Source organism: Columba livia, chromosome 9, assembly GCF_036013475.1.
Source record: "Columba livia isolate bColLiv1 breed racing homer chromosome 9, bColLiv1.pat.W.v2, whole genome shotgun sequence".
In the NCBI taxonomy this organism is placed as follows: Eukaryota; Metazoa; Chordata; class Aves; order Columbiformes; family Columbidae; genus Columba; species Columba livia.
The window spans coordinates 641,770-663,169 of record NC_088610.1 but is presented as its reverse complement, the minus strand read 5'-3'; the positions used below and the strand labels follow the sequence as shown (position 1 = coordinate 663,169).

Here is a 21,400-nt window from a genome sequence, read left to right as displayed (position 1 = left end):
AAGCCTCCTGGAGCTCCACACTGTTACACTGATCAAGTTATCAATGGCAATGAGATTTTGCAGGACTTCATCAGTGGCTGAGCAGGAATTAAGGCCCGCGGCAGCACGCACCCGTGAGCAGGGGCACAGCGGGGACCTCGAGCCTGAGAGCGGCCAGAGCCCAGCAGCTCCTGGTGAGGAGCAGTCCCTGCAACGCAGGGGAGCAGGGGAGGGGGCGCAGCCAGGCCCCCGCTTCGCAAACAGCGTCTCGTCCTTCCCTTCAGCTGCACCAGCAGCACGCCAAATATTACTGGTTAAAGAACTTAGGCATAAATTTCAAAGTTTTTATAAACTGGCTGATTTTCAGGCAGGCTGAGTGTTTTGTGTCCCTTGTAGTTTGCTGAAACACCAGTGTAATTAATAGTACCCGGGCAGTGTAATTAATGGTACCCAGGACACAAATGCCCCCAGAAGCAGCGGCAGCTCCGGCAGGACGAGCCCATGTTGCTGCAGCTCCTCCAGACCTGCCCCCGGGGCACCAACACCCCCGGGGCACCAACACCCCGTGCCCCACAGGCCCCCGGCCCCTTCCCAAAACCAGGGGAAACGCCTCGAGTTGTTTCTAAGTGCTCGGGATGCCCGAGTAAGCCCTGGGTGGCACAGCAAGGCGAGGCCCTGAGTCACTTACGCATGGCCACCCCTACTGCACTAAAATAACTTGTTTGTTCCTCCTGCTGTGTTATTTTTACACGCGCACCCCGGGTAGCCGTGCCGGTTCGCTGCCACTGGTCCCAGCAAAAGCAGGTGGTGGGGGCCGGGCGCGGGGTTCACATGGGACACGGGATCGGGAATGTCCCTGTCTGTCTCGCCCCAGCGCAGACTGGGCTACAGGGCGGGGAGAGGCACCTGCACCTGGGGGGTGCGAGAAACACCTTCCCACACCTTCGTCCAGCGCCCGCCCTGTGAGCCGTGCTGTCCTCCTCCTTCCTGGCACCTCTGCCGAGGCGCAAGCAGCTCCCCATACACACGAGCGGCACTCACAGCTCGGCACAGCGTTGGAGAACCGGCGGTGCCCACCCTGTCCGCACCCCCACATCGCTCAAAGGGACAACCAAAGCACATCTCTCCCTTCCGCAGACGGGACGCTGCTGTCTCCCGGACGCTGCCTCGCACTTCACAGCGCCCTCCTGGAGCAACCTGATAAAGCTCTTTTGGGGTTGACTTCTCTTTTTAAATACTGGTTTTGGTGCATGCAAGTCCAGCTGAGTGAACACAAAAATCCATCAGGCTGCTATAAGGAAGCGTGGCTGTGACAGGTACGTGGGAGGACAACGGCGCCGGAGCGGGACAGAGGCAGAGGAAGCTGCTGGCAAACAAATATTGCTCAACATGACACCAGTATTGGGGAAAAACTGACAGTGTGGAATAACAGGAAGCTTAGTCACTTCTGGACAAAAAAAGCAAAGCGTGTGAGAGCAAGGCCGGGCTGTGCCGTGGGGCCGTGCCGTGGGGCCGGGCTGTGCCGCGGGGCCGGGCTGTGCCATGGGGCCATGCCATGGGGCCGGGCTGTGCCATGGGGCCGTGCCGTGGGGCCGGGCTGTGCCGTGGGGCCGGGCTGTGCCATGGGGCCGTGCCGTGGGGCCGGGCTGTGCCATGGGGCCGTGCTGTGCTGCGGGGCTGGGCTGTGCCATGGGGCCGTGCCGTGGGGCTGGGCTGTGCCACGGGGCCGGGCCTGCTGGACAGCAGGTCCACGGGGACCCGTGGGGGTCACGCAGGGTGCCGGGCAGCCCGCCACAGCAAACCCTCCCCACACAGCACAACCTGCTGCACAGGCTCCTCTCATCCCTCACGACCCCGGCTTGTGACTTGTGCTAATGAGTGAAGTTACACTCCGACCTGACCACACCACATGGCAGCTGCTCCTCCGCCGGCCTGCGCACGCAGCACCGCAGCCGAGCAGAGCACGCGAGGGAGGCCTGGAACACAGCGGTCACAACCAGAGGCTGTACTTCATTTCGAACAATCACCACTGTCACTCCAACCTACAGCAGAACAGCTCGAGGAGGTGAGTCCGGTGTGACGGGAGCAGCCCCTGCACAGACAGGGATCTCCTGCTCCCATGGGTGGCTGCAGGGAGCGTGTGAACGGCCGAGGAACACGGACATCGCACCCACGTTTTAAAAAACCCAAGCAGACCCAGCCCTGAGGTACAACAGCTCCCAGGGCCAACGCGAGGCCCTGCGGGGTGCAGGTGAGGACGCAGGGATGCAGCGGGACGGCCGAGCGCTGCATGTGCCAGCCCCGCTGCCTCTGCCCAGCTCCCGAGGGCCGGCACACGCCACGAGGTGAGCTTGGCTTCATTTCTCCTTTATGGCAGCCAGCTGTGGCTTGCCTTCACCACAGCGTAACGAAACAACCCCCGGGGCACGCGCTCAGCCCCGTGTCCCGTCACCACAGACAGGTCAGCGTCCGGCTCCACCGGCACACCGAGACACTAGCCATCGCCAGCACCGGGACACCGAAACACTGGCAAAAATAGCAAGTTTCAAGCCACATCGATGAAGAATTTCTAGCTCAGAGCTCTGTACCGTGCTGCCTGAAGCAGAGGGAACGGCAGGACGCTGCCGACCCAGCAGCTAAGCTGGACCCAGCAGCTAAGCTGGACCCAGCAGCTAAGCTGGATCGGTCACAGAGCTTTTTTTCACAGAGCTTGAGAATGACTTCCTGCACTAAGTGCTTTCAAGGCCTCATAACACTGATATTGTAGATCAATATTTTACAAAGACAAAGCTGCATGACGGATGTATGTGCTAATTAAGCCGTATCTAACACGCAGTGCTGCTGTAATCACACTCTGTAACCCTTTTAGCTTTTACAGCGGAGGGCTGACCTTGCTCACTTTCTCCATAAACTAAAATGACAATAAAACAACAGAACAAAAGATCCACTGTAAGTCACCATGTGCAAATAAAGATAGGATCTACCTTGTTCAGACCAGTGCAGTGCAAATATAATTAAGGCTACGAGAAAACATCACTTGCTCACCGGAGCTCTCTGCCTTCTCTCCCTTAAAAGCCCTGTATAGGCTTTACTTTACAAACTGTAACTCTTTGTTAGAGCGAATACATACATCGTTTTTATTCCATGCACAGATGTGTGCATGTGCTCAGAAATGTGGCTGCAGGATGAACACTCAGTATCAAAGCCCTGGAAAGCTGAACTCTGTTCAGGTCACGTACTGGGGAAAAAAAAGGCAATGATAGCTCAGAAAAGCTTACGAAATATGTGACAAGGACATTAGAGGAGCAGAAAGCACAAAGGAACAGCAGAAACTGTTTTTCAGCATCTGTAAGGTCTCACAGAGCATCTGGGCTCTGAAGGAATGAGGAGGTGAAGGTTGCTCTGCCCTGCCTGTTTCACTCCAGTTGTTGAACAGAGAAGGTCAATGGACATGAATGAGTGGGAAACACAAGGTTTGTTTTTGTAAAGCTAAATAATCACGGAATGTGCCAAAACACCGCGTTGTGGTCAGGATTCCCTTTAATTGTTTATTTTACCACGGGCACTGACAATTGGAATGGCCTGTCACACCCCCAGGCTGTGCGGCCGGAGCAGCAGCTCGGCTCCCAGCGCTGGCTGCCGTCTGTCCCCGCGTCCCCAGCGCCGGACGGACGGACAAAACCCCCACGCAACGGGGAGGGCCGGACAAAACCTCCCTGCAATAAAACAAGCCCTGTCACAGACACAGGGGGAGCCTGGGGAGGCAGAGGGAGGAGAGGGGGGACAGAAGCCCAGATGAGGAGGAGGGAGGAAGGAGTCAGGAGGCAGAGCCGGCACTGCTGCGCGTGGTCGCTCCATCCTCCTCGGGCTCTGCGACAACCAGCGGAGCAGAGAGCACGGAGCAGCTCTGACACGCTGCTTAAACACAGTTAAGGGGCAGAGCTGAGCTATTTGTCGGGTGATCAAAACAGAGCTCAAGCAGTCAGTAACTACTGGTCATCTAAACAGAATGGAGAGGAAAGGATAACGCAGCTCTGGAGGGTGCTGGACAAGTGACCTTTTGCTGCACTCCAGACAGCAACAAAACCCAGCAGTGCTTTCCAAATTTTAAAAATTAAATATGGGTGTATTTTTAGCAACTGCTATTTTCAATTTGTTTAAGCACAAAGCAGTTCCTTAAGGCCTTTTCAGCTGCTCAAGGTTCCTTTCTACATACAAAACCAAAGTCGATGCACAAAACACAACAGTGTGAAAGGAACATGGAGGAGCCACCTGGCACCAGTCGCTGCCATTGCTGGAATAATCCAGAGCAAGGCCAATGACTCCAGAGAAACGGGACGAAACTGCCGGTGTCCAAGGATGCCGCCCAGGGATCCACGGCCACTTTATCTCCCTGCGACAGGCAGGGTCGCAGGGTGTATCGCGGTGATAACAACTCTCTGCCTCCCAAAGTGCTGAGTCCAGCCCCAGGGGAGTCCCCATGGGCGTCCCCAGGAGAGCAGCAGCCTGTCCCCGCCTGCCCAAGGCCACGCGGAGCAGCGACACGTCCCCCAATGGAGCAGTGACAGGTCCCCCCATGGAGAGGTGACATGTCCCCCCAGGCAGTGTTTCGGAGGCCACAGGCAGCCCTCCCCACCTCACCCCTCTGCTTCAGGTTCCTGTGCACTAGTCAACCAACACCAAAGAGAAAGCAAGTGCAACAGAACATTGAAAACCAGCCTGCCTTAAAAACCTATACATGAGATGGATAGATAGATATAGATAGATATAAAGCCAGAAGAAAGCAATGCATGAGCATATGTGTATACACAAATAGTATACAGTGTGTATATATACATATATGGATAGCACAGAGTAAAACACTCAGTTGAAAGCTTTGTAACAAGTAACTTCAAACTTCCACTGCAGCCACTTTTTTAGTGTCTAACCACCTGGGTACTTACACATCTAAAATCACCAGATACATCAAAACGATAAAGGTGTGACAAACACCATGTGAAAACATATACATTGTTACAGACATGGCAAATCTCCTCAGCTCATGGTCTGAGCATTACGAGCTGGCCTCTGCTTCCCTTCCTATTTTCAGTGCCTTACTTGATTAACCCAAACGATTCCAAGAAGGCAAAATTAGGTGCACTTTCTTCCATGTTAAAAAAAATCCACCAACATGCGTTAGTTTTCTCTTCAGATATGTTTAAAATCACTCCAGACATCACACTTGGAACTGGGTACAAAAACTGCCTTTCAAAGAGGTGGCAGAAGCGGAGAATAAATGCATTTTCTCAAGGCATTGAGGAGCCCCCCGGACGCTGCATCCAGCTCACGCATTGCCTGAAGAGCCGGGTTCTCCACATCCCGTGCCTTCCTCCCTCTCCCCCTTCCACTTGCTCACACTTCTAAAACCGGTCATTTCTCCTTCAGAATCTCACATCCCATCCATCACCTGCATGTCCTGTGCAAGGGGAACATCTTACTCAGCTCCATAAAACACCAGGTGCAGCCTCGGTGTTCAATGAACAACATAATAAATACAAAAACCTGACTGCTCTGTTTCCTCCAAGGAGCATTAGTTTGGGTGTGAAATCTTTAATCACTCAGTTTACCCAGCCCCGGCTTTCCCGAACCTTCCTGCATTTCTATTCAGCTGCAATCACCGCACAAACCCGAGCCATCCCTCAACGCAGCTCATTGCAGGTTCCACCAGGGCACTGGACAAGCAAGATATGCTAATGCCAGTGACCTTTTGAACATGCCCGATGAGCAAAAAGCTGAATTCCAGACACCATGTCCATGGGAAGCTGGCTCCGGGCTCCGGCTGCGCTGCAGAAGGTGGGTGAGGGAGCAGTGGCACAGCTCGTGCTGCCCCAGCGCTGCCTGCTGCTCTCTGCCCCAGCGCTGCCTGCTGCTCTCTGCCCCAGCGCTGCCTGCTGCTCTCTGCACCAGTGCTGCCCCAGTGCTGCCTGCTGCCCCAGCGCTGCCTGCTGCTCTCTGCCCCAGTGCTGCCTGCTGCTCTCTGCACCAGTGCTGCCCCAGTGCTGCCTGCTGCTCTCTGCCCCAGTGCTGCCTGCTGCCCTCTGCCCCAGCGCTGCCTGCTGCCTTAGCGCTGCCTGCTGCCCCAGTGCTGCCTGCTGCCTTAGCGCTGCCTGCTGCCCCAGCGCTGCCTGCTGCCTTAGCGCTGCCTGCTGCCCTCTGCCCCAGCGCTGCCTGCTGCCCTCTGCCCCAGCGCTGCCTGCTGCCCCAGCGCTGCCTGCTGCCCCAGTGCTGCCTGCTGCCTTAGCGCTGCCTGCTGCCCCAGCGCTGCCTGCTGCTCTCTGCCCCAGCGCTGCCTGCTGCTCTCTGCCCCAGCGCTGCCTGCTGCCCTCTGCCCCAGTGCTGCCTGCTGCTCTCTGCCCCAGCGCTGCCTGCTGCCTTAGCGCTGCCTGCTGCCCTCTGCCCCAGTGCTGCCTGCTGCCCCAGTGCTGCCTGCTGCCCTCTGCCCCAGCGCTGCCTGCTGCCCCAGTGCTGCCTGCTGCCCTCTGCCCCAGTGCTGCCTGCTGCCTCAGTGCTGCCTTCTGCCCTCTGCCCCAGCGCTGCCTGCTGCCCTCTGCCCCAGCGCTGCCTGCTGCCCCAGCGCTGCCTGCTGCCCTCTGCCCCAGCGCTGCCTGCTGCTCTCTGCCCCAGCGCTGCCTGCTGCCCCAGCGCTGCCTGCTGCCCTCTGCCCCAGCGCTGCCTGCTGCCCTCTGCCCCAGCGCTGCCTGCTGCCCCGAACGCACGACCACACGTACACTGGGGTTCTGTCCAACTATTCGCTTCACTGATGCCAATTTATAGCGAGACCCAAGGTCCCAGAAAACATTTCATTCTGTCTGCTTTTTTTCAAAAGACTTTGGTTAAACGTGCAAACTCTTTTTTACCCTTTATTAACAAAGCAAAAACGTGCTAGCTACTACCCACAGCTAGAACCTGCCAGGCTGGGTGCAGGGGAAACCTCCCCATGGACCAGGCAAGGCTGGGAAGAGCTCTCTCCCAAAAAACCACGCAGCCTCCCACTGGCCCAGTATGAAAGAGCAGCACCAAAGTCACACAGGATTTTCGACTGAATCCCATCAGGATGAAGAAGCATACCAGGGTACCAAATGCTGCTGAGTTCGGCACTTTTATCAACTGCGAAGTTTATGCAGTGGCTGGGATATAAAGAAACACAATGTGAGGAAACGGATCCCGTCTGTCACACCAGTATCTCTGCCACACCCAGGGATGCCTCTCCCGCTCCAAAGCAGGGACTGCACCTCTCGGGCAGCGCCAGGAACGCAGCTCTGCTCTCTGTAACAGCTGTCAACGTGGTCCTCTATTTGATCCAAACGCTGCGGTTGCTTCAGGTTACCTCAGCGGGTATTCCATATGAGTTAAATAATTAGATGTTCCCTAATGAAGGGGATAAGCCACAAGTACTGAAAGAAATTCAAACATGAACCCAAAAAAGGTTTTCTTATTTGCATAATCCCGTGTTTCAGTACCTGACAATTCAGTGCTTACTTAAATCCTGTCTCAATAGCAGTAATCCTTCCAGCGGCACCCTACAGATGAAGGAGAAAGACAGGACTCTGGATCAGAACAAAAGCATCTCTTTTGGTGTTCTGTACGGGAATGACTTTCAGCGGTGCTGCGCAGCCCTGGATGAAGGAATGAAAAGCCGGGATCCCCGGCACGGCGCGGGGCGAGCAGGGACCAGCTGCCACCGCGCTGCTCGCCTGCAGCCTCACCGGTGCAAGCCCAGTCCCTCGCAATTAAGGCTGCCAGCAAGCACTCCAATTAGCACAGTGACACAGAGGCTCGCTGAGTTGGCTTCACAGCCTTTAAAGACTAGAAAGATCACCCTCTTATTTCCCCCAGGCATCGTAACACACGGCCAGTGGGAGGAAACAGATGGCCAGGCAACTGGTGGACAAAAATCAGTGGCAAAGGCGCCCCAGCCGCGCCGGCTGCGCGTCCCCCCTCGGCTCCCTTCACGAGGAGCAGAGACAGGGATGCACAGCGGCACTCGCACCTGCCCTCGCCAAAGCCTCCCGGGCCCGCGGGCTGTGCTGCAGCGCGGGCACCGCCGCCCCGGCCCCCGAGCGCGGAGCCGCTGCTCCCGCGGACACCCGACCCCGCCAAGAAACACCCATGCTGCTATACAGCAAAAACCAGATGCGCTCATTCCGTCCTGAACACAACTCCTTGCCTCCAACGAATTCTAGAGTGAGCCTTGGCAACAAGGCACCTTGCTGGGAAAAACAGAGCAAGGGAGCCCTGGGGTCAGCGGGGACACGGAGCCGCAGCGGCTGCTCCGAGGAGTCGGGACAAATCACTGAGGATTCTTGATGTGAGGTTTTCACATTTTATGCCTCTTTAGATTTTCCCCCCAGATTAGTTCAGAACTACACTGATTTTGGCTGCACGCAGCAGAGCTCCTGACCCGTGTTGGTTTCTATTATGCGCAGCCTCTGAAAGAACAAGAGTGCAAACGCTGCAGTTCAATGTTTTAATTTGTTTTCAATTTCTTCCTGCAGCTGTAGAGCTGAAACTGTAACACGAACTCTGAGCACTGTAGTGAGCCACAACTCTTTCGTCTGAATGTGCGATAAGATTTAAAAATGCCATTTACGTTCCCACAGAGGAACACCCATGGTTTGGATTGATTGGGGTTTTTTAATGGACTATTTGCCGCTCAGCCCAACAACGGCACCACTCTCACAACACCTGCCACTCTCCTTTGCGTCCCCTCGGGAGCTCAGCCCGCTGGCAGGAAAAGGGCACATCAGATCTTAGGAACTGGAGCACTGTGTGTGTTTTCCTCTTTTCCATGGGTCACTGCTCCGTGGAGTCAGGGGGTGTCCGCGTGCCCCCCCGCGGGACCTCAGCTCTGCACCGCGATGCCGTTACTGCCTCGCGCCCCCGTCACGCCAACACCCCAGAACCAGAATGAGCCACCTGCTCAAGTGTTCCATAACTATGCTTCCGCATTATTTTCTTCTGCCTTAATCTAAGCAAATGATCTGCCATTCTCATGCTATTAGTGAAACACACTTACCATGGTTTTCTTTTCTTAGTATTAAAATAAAGAAGGTCCTTATCAAGCGCCCTTAGGTAAGTGTAACACGATGGGGAATGACAAGTCAAAACCAAATTGTTTTGAAGCAGCAACAAAGGGCAGAGATTTGAACACTTAACTATTCCACTTCTGAAGGGGCTCACCAAGATCATTAGAAGTAATAATAGTAATAACGCATTTATCTATTTTAAGACCCCTCACTAAAAAGTGACACGTTGCTATTACAGAGTGCAAGAGTTTCATTTTCAAAAAGTAAGTACTTGTACAACAGCGAATCAAACACCGACCCCCCGCGTACTGGTGGATACCAGACACGGCACCAGAGCTGCCGACCCAGCCGCCAGCAGTGCCAGCACCGGGACCTCTAGTCTCTGGCTTTTTCCTACAATTTCAAAAAAGCAGAGAAAAATGAACATTCGAGACTTTTCAGCTGCGGCAGGAAGGGCAGGAAAAGCTCTCACACTTCCCCTGGACACTCAACCGCAGCGTGAAGCAGCTGCCTCGGCAGGAGCAGCAAAGGTGTTCTCAAGTTGCAGTGCTCAGTGAGCACCAGCTCCAAGGGTAACGGCGATTTCTACCTAAATCCCGCCCTGTTCTCCGAGCCCAGTGAGCCCAGGGGAGGATGGAGACCAGGTGGAACGGGCGCTTTGGGAACCACAACCCCTCACGCCCACAGAAAACCACCGACGGCAGCGCTGCAGAACGGCGGCCTGAGCCCACACGGCCCTTTCCCCGCGGGTTTGTCTGCTGCCCAAGGTACAGGGCAGCCCAGGCCGTGGGGCACACAGGCTGGGGGTGTCCCCAGAGCCCCCCAGACCCAACCCCACACCGGCTCCCCACTGGTGAAACTGCCTATCTCCGCCTCATGGAACGGCCCGTGACTCACCCATCAGAACACCTGAAGTTAACCTGCCTTCAAAACCGATCCTACTCCCCATGGGAACACCTGAAGTTAACCTGCCTTCAAAACTGATCCTACTCCCCATGGGAACACCTGAAGTTAACCTGCCTTCAAAACTGATCCTACTCCCCATGGGAACACCTGAAGTTAACCTGCCTTCAAAACTGATCCTACTCAGGCATAGTTTTCCAAGAAAAAAAAAAGAGGAAGAATGTTTCAAAATTATGCTAAAAATCCAATTTCTGTTGCAAACTGGTTTTCTGATTTAGGAACTCAAGATCTTATTTTTGCTGTAGACAGTTTAACAGGCTTTTAGGCACCCAAATTTAGGAAAAACAAATCCTACGGCACTTAAATAACACAGAGCCAGCGCTGGAGCTGATTCAGCCACTCAAGCACACAATTTGAATACACGACATAATTGTTCTTGTTTTAAAGTTATCCTCCTGATATCTAAGGGGCAGACTGGGGCACACGCGTTTACCTGGATCGACGCTCTGCCCTGCGGTGGCACCGGGGCTGGGGACCAGCCGGGTGCTGGGGGTGACAGAACTGCGTCCCCTCACCTTGGTCCCTCGTACCCCGCGTGTTTTCCAACACGCTCACACTCATTCGTGGGAGCACGGGCAGCGAGAGATGCATTCACAGTCCATAAAGAAGAATTCAGTGACTAAACACCCGTCTTGGCAGCTGGTTAGGCAGTACTAATTTTACACACGTTTATAAGAAATCAAGTATTTTAATAAAAAGGTCAATTTTTAGGTGTACTGCTGGTTTACTGTAGAGCAAGGACACCGCATCCACACTGAGTTATGGCAATATTAAACATAATACATTAATGTCCTGATCAAAAATCTAGTTTTTTTCTTTAGTAGACTATTAACTGACCTTACAGGGTCAAGGCAAAAATGGTGTAACATCCCTAAATCGCTTTTGCATAACATCTGAAGTTTATTATATTGCAGAAAAAGTAACAAAGTAACTAGTGCTTGTTTAGCTTAGTACACCCCAAATTTACAAACAGCTGAAACAAAACCAAAACTGAGCAACTGCACTTCTGCTGGGTGGCGTGGCCAGGGAATTCGGGGAAGGGGCACATTCCATCTTCTGTTTATCAATGGTATTTTCATGCATTCTAGAAGCCATTTAACTAGGAAAAAATAAAGAAGTGCCCAGGAGCGAGCAGCTGTCCTTGTTCTGCTCCCGGCCCGTGGGACGGGGATCCCCTGGGTCCCGGGGAGCCCCCAGCACTGGGGAGGGACCTGAGCCCCCGGGACTCCCCAGCACCTCACCTGAGCACCTCAGCCCCTGGGACACCCCAGCACCTCACCTGAGCCCCCGGGACTCCCCAGCACCTCACCTGAGTACCTGAGCACCTCATCTGAGCCCCAGGGACACCCCAGCACCTCACCTGAGCACCTCAGCCCCTGGGACACCCCAGCACCGCACCTGAACACCTCAGCCCTTGGGACACCCCAGCACCTCACCTTAGCACCTGAGCCCCAGGAACACCCCAGCACCTCACCTGAACACCTGAGCCCCACAGACATCCCAGCACCCCACCTGAGCACCCGAGCCACCAGATCCCTGCCCAGCGCAGCACTGGGCTCCGGCGCTGGCTCCACATGGACACCAGCAGACTCTGCACAGAGCATCTGGAGCAATGTCAGAATGCTGTAACGCTACCTACGGTTATTGGCCAAGGACCTTGCAGCTCTTTACAAAGGTGGTAATTATCTCCTTCACCAAAAAAAGCAAACAGCAGAGCCAGCCGCATGCCGGGGACACCTGGCCAGTGCCCGGCGTGTCCCGCAGCAGACACAGCCCTCGCTGCTGCCCCAGCGCCCGTTTTACAGCCCTTCCAGTGACCACGGACAACAGAGGATGCTGATCCCCAGCAAACTCAGGTGGTGCCTCCTGCAGCACAGGAGATTCACACCCAGTTCCCTCTGGCCTCTTGTTCCAACCTTTTGGTTGATCCTCGCTCAGAAGCGCAAGGCCAGCGGGTACAACCGCGGCACCGCAGTGTGCCTGAGCACCACGTCAGTGCAGATCAACCGGGGACCCCGCGGGTGCTGGTTTACCAGGCAGTACCTCTTTGCTCTCGCACCTTCTCACACAGAGGCAGGCCTCAGTCTCCAAGGCCAGGCCCGTGTTTCCGTCAGGCGTGACAACAACACACTGGCAGGATGGCCACAGGGACACCCGTGGTGCAGCGTCCTTGCAGTGGCGGCTGGCCTGTGCCGTGCCACAACGCGCCGTGCCACAATGCGCCGTGCCACACGGCATTGCACCATGCCAGGGAAGCACCAGGCGGGCTCGCCGCTGCCCAGGGCAGTGGCCACTCGGGTCTGGGACTCCCCATTGGTGTTGGTGGCTCTGGCACTGCTCCCAACTCCAATGCTTTTTTAATGCATACAAACATTTTATTTCCACATTCTACGATGAACTCCCCATCCATGCATTATAATTACTACAAGTTCAAAATAAACACAATGACAAAAATATTTCAATATCCATAAGTTGAAGCACGGCTGGGGGTGATGGGGTTGGGTATTTCAGGCCTGAAGGTTCAGCCTCTACCCTGATCTAAGAGAAGACACATTTTAAACTCAGGGTTTATGTGAAACCGCCGCAGCCCACGTCCCGTGCGGCTGCACAGGCGACCTGCTGCAGCTCCAGCTCCCTCCCGCAGCTCGGCCGTGCCACCGGCCCGCCCCACGCTCCGCTCCCTGCCCAGGACTCGGCCCCAAGGAGAGAAAATCACACTGTAGAAAACCTGACAGATTTCCATTTCCCAGCTTTTGATTTCTTTTTAACTCTACTGAGTTAATTCTGTACTATTTGTGGGATGAGTATTTTAAATGTTAAGACTATTTAATTCATAAAAAGTGAAGGGAAGGTGCTGAGATCTACACGTTTAACACCTATTACTGCAAGTACTGCTACAGTAAGAGAGCAGCTACACACTTACAGTGCCTTACTTGGATATAGCTCCTAAAAGCCCCAGTGAGGCCATGTGCGAGAGCCCTGCCTCGTGGCCAGAGCACCGGGCCGCTGCTCGCGCTGCCCATTTGTCAAAGCGACAGGATCACCCCCGCAGTCCCAACACAGAAACCCAAGCAGGCTGCTCACAGACACCCAAATAACCCAGGGAGGAAAACACTCTTCTAGGATTCACCATCAGCTGTCCAGAGACACCAACAGCCCGCTGCTCGTTATGAGATGGAAACTAATCATCATATTGCTTACGTGGTCGGTGCTATTAAAAACAAAGAATCCTTACAGTGACTTTGCTGTTTCTACGAGAAGTGCCCTTCATGCCAGCTACAGGCAGAGAATAATTTAGAGGCAAAGAACGAGTCACTGTAGCCATACCGGAGGATCTGAGCCCTGCCAAGCTTATTTTCCCTTCATTTCCCCTGTCCTTCCCCTTCCCCTGAGGAAAACAGCAACACAAATCAACAAGCATCAATAAAACACAAGCAGCAAAACATCCCACCGCAGGCAGCCAGCACTCGCTCCCTTTCGGATCCCAGGGTCTCTGGCTACAGCTGCGTCTTTCATTAACTGTATATCCTTGAAAATAATATAACATTTACTCACTTTCAATGAATCAAAGCAGGCGATTACGCGTCCATTCTCAACTTGGCAGCTTTTCGATGGGTGTGCAAATTTACATTCCGTGTCTGGTCGTGAGCAAGTCCCCCTTTGGAATTCCCTACACACTTCCAGCGTTAGCCATTTTGTGTCCCGAATCGGCGTGACACTAACAGCCATCTTTAGATTTTACAGGTAGTTAAAATTTCCAATAAAACGGACAAATAAGTAGCTGAACTGATAAACTGGAAATGATGGAAGTGCCACCTCCAGAATACTTCTTTTCCCCCACTCCCTATTTTAAAAGTACGTGTAAAACTGGGTGGCTGCAACCCCAAGGAAAAGATGTGCCAGCCTGAGTTCAGAGTGTGACACTGTTAATCGACAGAGGTCTCGTACTTAGAGCACGGCCAGGGTTACCAGTAAGGTGAACGTTACCGGTGTGGCCCGGACTAGCCTCGTGGGCTCAGCAACCCATCCTGAGCGCCCGCCAGAGCCCACAACGCAACCATGAAAACGTGGCAGACCCTCTGACACGGGATTTCCGAGCTGCTTTCTGTAAAGTTGTTTGAAAGGTAATCTCCAGGCAGCTGAATTTGCAACGGGGTTTTGTGGTGCAATCGGTATCGATTAGTTTGGCATAGACAGATGCAGCAGTTTAGAGCAACAATCGAGACTGGATTTTTTTTTCCTCCTCTCCTTGATTTTCGGGCAGCAGATATCTGACCTTCTCAGCACACTTTTATTTGTACAGTAAAGCAGGCTACGCGAGGCCGGCAGCGCCCTTCTCCCGGTGTGGGTGCAGCGGGGGTGTCTGGCTAGAGGTGGCGGCGGATGCGCTGTCGTCGCAGTCTAGCTGGCAGCAAGCAAGGCAAAAAGCAGCGGCTGCTCTAGAAGCGGTCCCAAGCAGCAGAGACGTCAGGAAAGGCACTTCTGAGTACCAACCTGCAGAGAGAAGAGACACGTTACAATGGAGCGGGCGGCCCGGGGAGCCCCGCGGAGCCGCCGCCGCGCCGGGCACTCACGCCAGCCGCCGCCGGGCTGCGGGGAGAGGGGCCGCGGCCCCGTGCCGAGCCAGCATGATCGGGAGCGAGCCAATCGCAGGGAGCCTTGCAGCGATACTCCGGGCAGCAAGCCAATGGCGGGGGCCGTCTTATGAAAGGTCGCGCCTGTCAGCCGCTGGCTGCGCTGCCCCGAGCGCCCGGCGGGGCTGGCACGGCCGCCGCAGGACCGGCGTGTGGGCCCGGCCGCTGCCCGGCATGCGGCGGGGGGGACGGGCCATGGCGGCGCCGGAGCGCCCACGCGGGGAATGGTACCGTCCGCTGACCCGCCCGCTCGCCTGCGCGCCGCCGCCGCCCCGCCCCGCCAACCCCCCCGGTCCGGGCTCCCCGCACGGAAGCGGAACGCAGGGGTCCCCGGTCCGGGCTCCCCGCACGGAAGCGGAACGCGGGGGTCCCCGGTCCGGGCTCCCCGCACGGAAGCGGAACGCGGGGGTCCCCGGTCCGGGCTCCCCGCACGGAAGCGGAACGCGGGGGTCCCCGGTCCGGGCTCCCCGCACGGAAGCGGAACGCCGCCCCGCCGGGAGCGCGTTCCAGCGCTGCGGCTGTTCCCGGCCGGGTCAGGCAGCGGCACGGCCGGGACCGGCCCCGCTCCCCGGGACCTGCCCACGGACAGACCACAACAGCGGTTACTCGCCGGACCGGCCAGCGGCCGTGCACAGCCCGTCACTCACGCACACACACGCACACACAACCGGTCACCCGCACACACACACACACACAGCCGGTCACCCACACACACACAGAGCCGGTCACCCGCACACACACAGAGCCGTCGCGGGCACTGCGAACCTGCCCTGCTCTGCTCCCAGCCAGGACCGCAGGAGATCACACCCCTGCACACGGGTGACAGCCCTGCCAGGCGACCACGATCCCCCAGAACTGTGTGTTCCCTCCCTGTGACACACTGCAGGTGAGCCACAAGCTCCGTGATAAACACCATTCACTTTAAAAAACCCACACAGACATTCAACATCTAGAACCGAGCGGGTAAACCTTGCCCCTCAGATGCCGAGGTGAACGAGCGCTTCTTGGAGACAAGTTCCAGATGGCCGACTTTGCCATGTGTAAATATAACTGTACTACACAGTAATTCGTGTCCCAGGCTGGAGATGTGGGAAGAGCAGCCTGGAGCAGAGGGCACCCACCACCGCGCCACATGCTGCAGGACAACACCGGAGCCTGGGCTAACACCAGCCGTGTGAACTGCCAGCACCGCAACCCCGGCACCGCCCTGCCCACCTGCCTTTAGGGAGAAGGTTGTTCCCAGCACATCTTTCTCAAGACACTGCTCCATAATCTTTGTATGTCCCACCACCACCCCCCAGAGCAGCATCACTGCCGCTGTCAGCAGAAACACATCTTGCAAAGTGGTGCTGGTCAGCACGGATGTAGAGCAACAGACAAGGAAAATCTACAAGGCGTCTTTTTCCAGGGACTAAGTGATCAGAACAGCAAACTACAGAAGTAAAGTACACCTAATACAGCTAATAAGATTATAACAGGTATCAGGGGTTGTTTGCCAGGACGCTTCTAATCTCTTCCAGCAGGAGATAAACAACTGGGCATAATCACTTGCAAGCACAAGTTCACACCTAGGTAGGTGTCTTCTCAGAAAACACAGGTGTTCACAGGCTTCAACTACCGCACACTCAGAAGTCGGGGTCGTCCCGTGCCAGCAGTCACTACTGGTCAGCACCTGAGCACACAGCAGATACCTGCATCTGGAAAACCTGTTCTGTAAGGGAAGAAGCCAGCCCGGCTCTCCCTGCCACGCCACCAGCCGTGCGGGTGAGCGCCCAGAGAGTGCAGAACAGGACACAGGAGCCCAAGGTGCCACCTGCCACCCCTTCACCTCAGAGAGCCTGGGGCAGCCTAAGCCATCACCCGGCCTCCAGCCAAGGTGTGCCGGGACTCACCCTGTCCCCCAGACACCTCACGCGGTCCCGCTGCCGCCCGCCATCGCTCCTGCACAAAACAACGCCTGCCGAGTGTTATTCTGTTGTGAACGTCCATTCCCGGTGTGCCCCCGGACAGGGGGATGCCCATGCAGGCAGTGAGAGCTCTCGACAACGAAGCTGTGGAACAGGGATTTTCTCCTGTTCATCAGCTGGGTATACAATCCATACCAAACATTGATTTTTCCAAACACCAAGAAGAGTTAGAGCAGTGATACATTTTATGTGCTGAAGCCAAAGCAAGTTAAAGGCCACATTTTCAAAACAAGATATTTAATTTCACCTTCATTACAAGAGTAGTCACCCCTAACGAGGAAAGAAAGATAGCGTGAAGGCAACATGCAAGCTGAAAAGAGATGACAGCTGTCTTCTGTGCTCACATGTAGTGAAAGGAGTCATCCTGCTGGTAGAACTCACAAAACTACGTTTTATTCCCAGTGTTGTAATAGGTTTTCTGTTTAGAGTCGGACCAGCCACCTCCCTGCAGTGAAATCCCGCTCGTGCCGAGGCCAGTGCCGTGTCTGCTGCCGCACTAACCGGGCTGCGTTTCACCCGCCGTTCCAAGGGCTGCTGGCTGCGGAAAGCAGCAGTGAGCAGCTATGATGTCTGAACGTGAAGACGTGCTGGATGTAGAGATGTACGTTTTGTCTGCACAGCCACTTGAAGAAAAATTGTTTTGTCAGAACGTGTTATCTACCTGAAAACAGAGCCAGAAATGTCAGCTTTAAAAATAGCCTTCTAGCAAAAATAAAGCCTGACTTCAGAGCAGAGGTCTATCTTCAATATCTCCACTAAATAAAGGAAGATGTTGGCACAGAATTACATTTTAGCTGCATAAACTATTCTCCTCTCACTTTCAAATTCTCTTGTGATTCCCTAAGTCACCGAGGAGTCCCCAGTAAGTCTCAAACACTGAAGGGCCTCCCTGGCTGCAAAAATCCCCAGCAGGTGCAGTGATGTCTGATAAGCCAGGAAAGACTGCAACAAATGCAGACAGAGGAACCACAGGGAGAGGACAGAAAGGATGGGGGTGATTTTCTTTTCAAGTTCAATTACAATGTATTGGGGGCTGGCAGTTTTCAGGCTCTACCCAGTAGGCCGCTCAGTACTAAGGGCTGTTCTTAATCCACAGCTGGTTTTTGAAGTTAACCTTTTGAAATTTGCAAGTATTTGCTGCTTGTTTTGGAACGTTGCAACATAGGTTTCGCAAATTCATAACCTTGACTTCACTGATTAGTGGGAATAGGAGGGAAATGAAGCTAAAATATTGAAAACAAATTAAAAAATCATTATCAAAAAAGACAAAAGAGAGAAATAACACTGAGAAGTCATTCCTTAAGAGGGTAAGATGACTCAGGTGTCTGCTGAGCTGGGCCAATGAAAGCAATGAAGAAGCGGCTTCCCAGAGGAGTGGGACGGCTGCAGCACCTGGAGGAGCCCGAGGGCTGTGGCCGGAGCGCGGCCGTCCCTGCCCCGGCCGGCGCGCCGCTCACGCGCGTCTCCTCGAACCAGAGATGCGCGAAGCCGGACAGGCATAAAGCACAACGCCAAAGAAGAACGTGGCAGCGCAGAACGCTATTTGTATGCTCAGAGAAAGGAGAAGCTGAAAAAAATAGTCTCGGTGACATGAGAACTGTCAGCGAGACCAGATAATTACACAACGCGAATTCATCCTCATGACAATGACTCTAATGAGACAGGAAATGGAATAAAATCAATATTCTATTTACACTGACAGTACAGTCTCAAAGTTCGAAATTGCCAAACGCCTGTCTTGTAAATAAAGAAATATAGAAATGACTGACTGCCTTACAGGATTGTCAAACACCTCTGCCAAATTCTAAGTTTACCAATAACATAGCTCAACACAAAATTTGGAAAAGACACGGCAATTACTTCATGGCACAATTGAGGGATATAATTAGAGCGCTGTCACAAAATTAAGCAGAAACAATGAGCTAATTAACATCTTGGCCACATAACAGTGAAGGATTGATTAAAGAAAAACATTCTTTAGTAAACTACTGCCAAACAAACCAAATTGCTCTTCTACTCTAGCTCTGCAGGAATTGTACCCACTGCACCCGTACGACAGCACGGCAAGCAGAGCCCCCTCCCAATCTGTACATCTGCTGGGGAAAGCAGCACAAAGGCAGCGGCACGGAGCGGCCCCCTCTAAACGGGAACACCGGACCCTGCGCCACGGAGGGGTGTCACAGCCCCGGCTGGGTACCAGGGACACCCACACGGGAACACCGGACCCCGCACCATGGAGGGGGTGTCACAGCCCCACCTGGGTACCAGGGACACCCACACGGGAACACCGGACCCTGCGCCACGGAGGGGTGTCACAGCCCCACCTGGGTACCAGGGACACCCACACAGGAACACCGGACCCCGCACCATGGAGGGGGTGTCACAGCCCCACCTGGGTACCAGGGACACCCACACGGGAACACCGGACCCCGCACCATGGAGGGGTGTCACAGCCCCAGCCCCGCAGCTGGGACACCCGCACGGCACGGCAGCACTTCCAGCACCGAACCGAGCACGTCCCACACCACGTTTATAAAAACCTGCCAACGCTACTTCTGTGACCCAAATATTTTGCATAATACACATAGTTCTAGTAGCAGTAGTACCACTGGCTGTGCTTTAAAGGGCACTCCCACTGACGCAGTGGGCTTCCCAGGCAGGTCCGCATCAGACACAGCTTTATCTACAGTGTATTTCACAGTTTCTGAAACCGTTTAGCAGAAACACCGAACTGTGACATTACAGCTGAATTTAACACAGCCAAGTGCACTCGCTTCACAAAAACTGGAGAAATAATGAAAAAAGAGGCAACAAGTCATAAAGTGCGTGCCCCCAACCGCGCACATGTTCCCACACTGTGCAGAAACGAGATCTCCTTGGGATCAGCTCTGCAAATGTATGTCCCTGAGCAAACCGCGTCCCAACAGCAGTGTCACAGCGCTGCCGCCCAGACCCCACGGCCCGATCCTGTCCTCCTGTACCTTAGAGTAACGCTGTTCGCAACTCAGAAACTTATACTGCAAAATCCACAACCCTCTCTCCTTTAAAGGGCAGTTACAAAGTAACCACCATTACCGTAATTAAAAAAAAACCTTGAAAAATCAAGAAAAATGTCTGTTGACATTTTTGGGTTTTATAGCGTATGGTATGTATCAGTCTCCTTTACAAAATCTGGGACTGCACAGCCGTGCAGGATCCGCATGATCTGACGGCATCAGCTGGCTGTGTATTTATAACCAAGGCAGGGAAAGGTCAGTGTGTGCCTGCCGAGGAAATGCGTGGCCTGGCCACTGCTCTGCCCCTGCAAGCAGCGCGGCACGGGGACAGCGCGGCACGGGGACAGCGCGGCACGGGGACCGCTCTGCGTCCCACCGCTCTGCGTCCCACCGTCCTGCCCTTCATTTACACACCACAAAGCATTCACACATCCATCCTCACCACTGAAGTGGCAAGTATTGTTTCTGGCACCAAAAACATATCCATCCCATAATACATTTACCATAACGCTTACATAATATATTTTAGAACTAGAAGTTCTATATTATCCTGGCATAAGGGAATTTCAACCGTAAAAGAAGTGACATTTCCCATGCATCTAAAAAGAAGTTGCTTATCTCTAAAAATAACAATAATCTAGTGATCTAACTTAAACCTCCAAGAACTGGGTTTGTTTTTTTAAAAAAAAAAAACAAACAACTGAATCAAAACAACTAAAAGCTCTGTAAGTATAATCAGTCTTATATGTCTGTTACAATTAATATTAACTTTAAACATTGGATTTCTATACAAAGACATTAAAGAGCCCATAACAAAATAACTACGCGCTCTTCCAAAGAGTAAAAAGCTATTTATTATTCAGACTCTTGCGCATTAAGGACACGCTGTGTGATGAACTGCAAACACAGGCAGCCCAAGCAATGCAGGAGCGGTGCGAGGTGACCCCCGCAGTGGCACCGCACCAGGGCCACCCACCGGCCCCTCGAACCGCCCGCCCCCCGCTGGCCCTGTCACCAGAGAAGCACATTTCACATGGAAAACGCTTCCTCCTGTCCCCTGCACCATGCACGCCTGTGACTTTCTAGGATGGGCTACTGCTTGTGTCGGTGGGAGCAGGCTGGGTGCTGCTTGTGTGCAGCAGCTTCTGGGTGGCCTCCTCAAGGACACGGCCACACGCCAAACCTCAGGGCACGTCCCACAGCTGAGACTCCAAACCGGGAGGTACGTGTACCAGTGGCAAAAAGGAGAGTACACATCACTGAAAAACACTCCTGTGCTGGCAGGGGGTTTCTAACTGTGCGTGTGTATATACATAACATGTTAGATATATATATATATATCAACATATAAGACGTGACAACAAGAACAGCAACTACTACAGGAAGAAGCGCTGTCCGTGACTCAGCAGGGAAGCACCAGCTCCCCTCTGACATGGAGCGCAGCTGACGCCACGGGCTCGGGGAGGAGCGGTGACCGGGGAGGAGCGGTGACCGGGAGGAGCGGTGACCGGGAGGAGCGGTGACCGGGAGCGCTGGGCTCGGGGAGGAGCGGTGACCGGGGAGGAGCGGTGACCGGGAGCTCCCTTTCACTCCCTGCAGCAGCCGCAGCCTCACTCCTGCAGCTCGGCTGCCCCAGCATCTGCTGCACAGCCAGGGAAAACACACCCGCACCTCAGTCCTGCATGTTACCTCTAGAAAGGCTCCCGCTTTTTACAGTCAGCTCTATCGCCTTTCACTTCCCCTCCCAAAGCACTGGCCCCGTGGCCGTGGTTGCACAGGGTGGCTTTTTCCTTCCT

At 54.3% G+C, this 21,400-nt stretch overlaps 1 protein-coding gene and 1 long non-coding RNA gene across 22 annotated transcripts in view; one reads left to right on the top strand and one right to left on the bottom strand.

The window, feature by feature from the left end:
• MBNL1 (muscleblind like splicing regulator 1) overlaps window positions 1-21,400 on the bottom strand; it is a 77,221-nt gene that overhangs the window by 39,305 nt on the left and 16,516 nt on the right. For 10 of the 21 annotated variants that reach the window (XM_065073318.1, XM_065073316.1, XM_065073323.1 and 7 more), the window contains exon 2: window positions 13,563-14,501. The exons of 4 other annotated variants lie outside the window; for them this stretch is intronic. In XM_065073318.1, coding sequence (XP_064929390.1) covers window positions 13,563-13,736 — 174 coding nt within the window. In that variant the 5' untranslated portion in view covers window positions 13,737-14,501. Of the gene's footprint in view, window positions 1-13,562; window positions 14,860-21,400 lie in introns of those variants that run through there. 7 more of the 21 variants (XM_065073317.1, XM_065073314.1, XM_065073328.1 and 4 more) reach the window with 7 other exon arrangements.
• LOC135580215 (uncharacterized) lies at window positions 1,126-2,969 on the top strand. The gene is made up of 2 exons (XR_010474545.1): window positions 1,126-1,295; window positions 1,795-2,969. It is a non-coding gene; the product is annotated as an uncharacterized LOC135580215 (long non-coding RNA).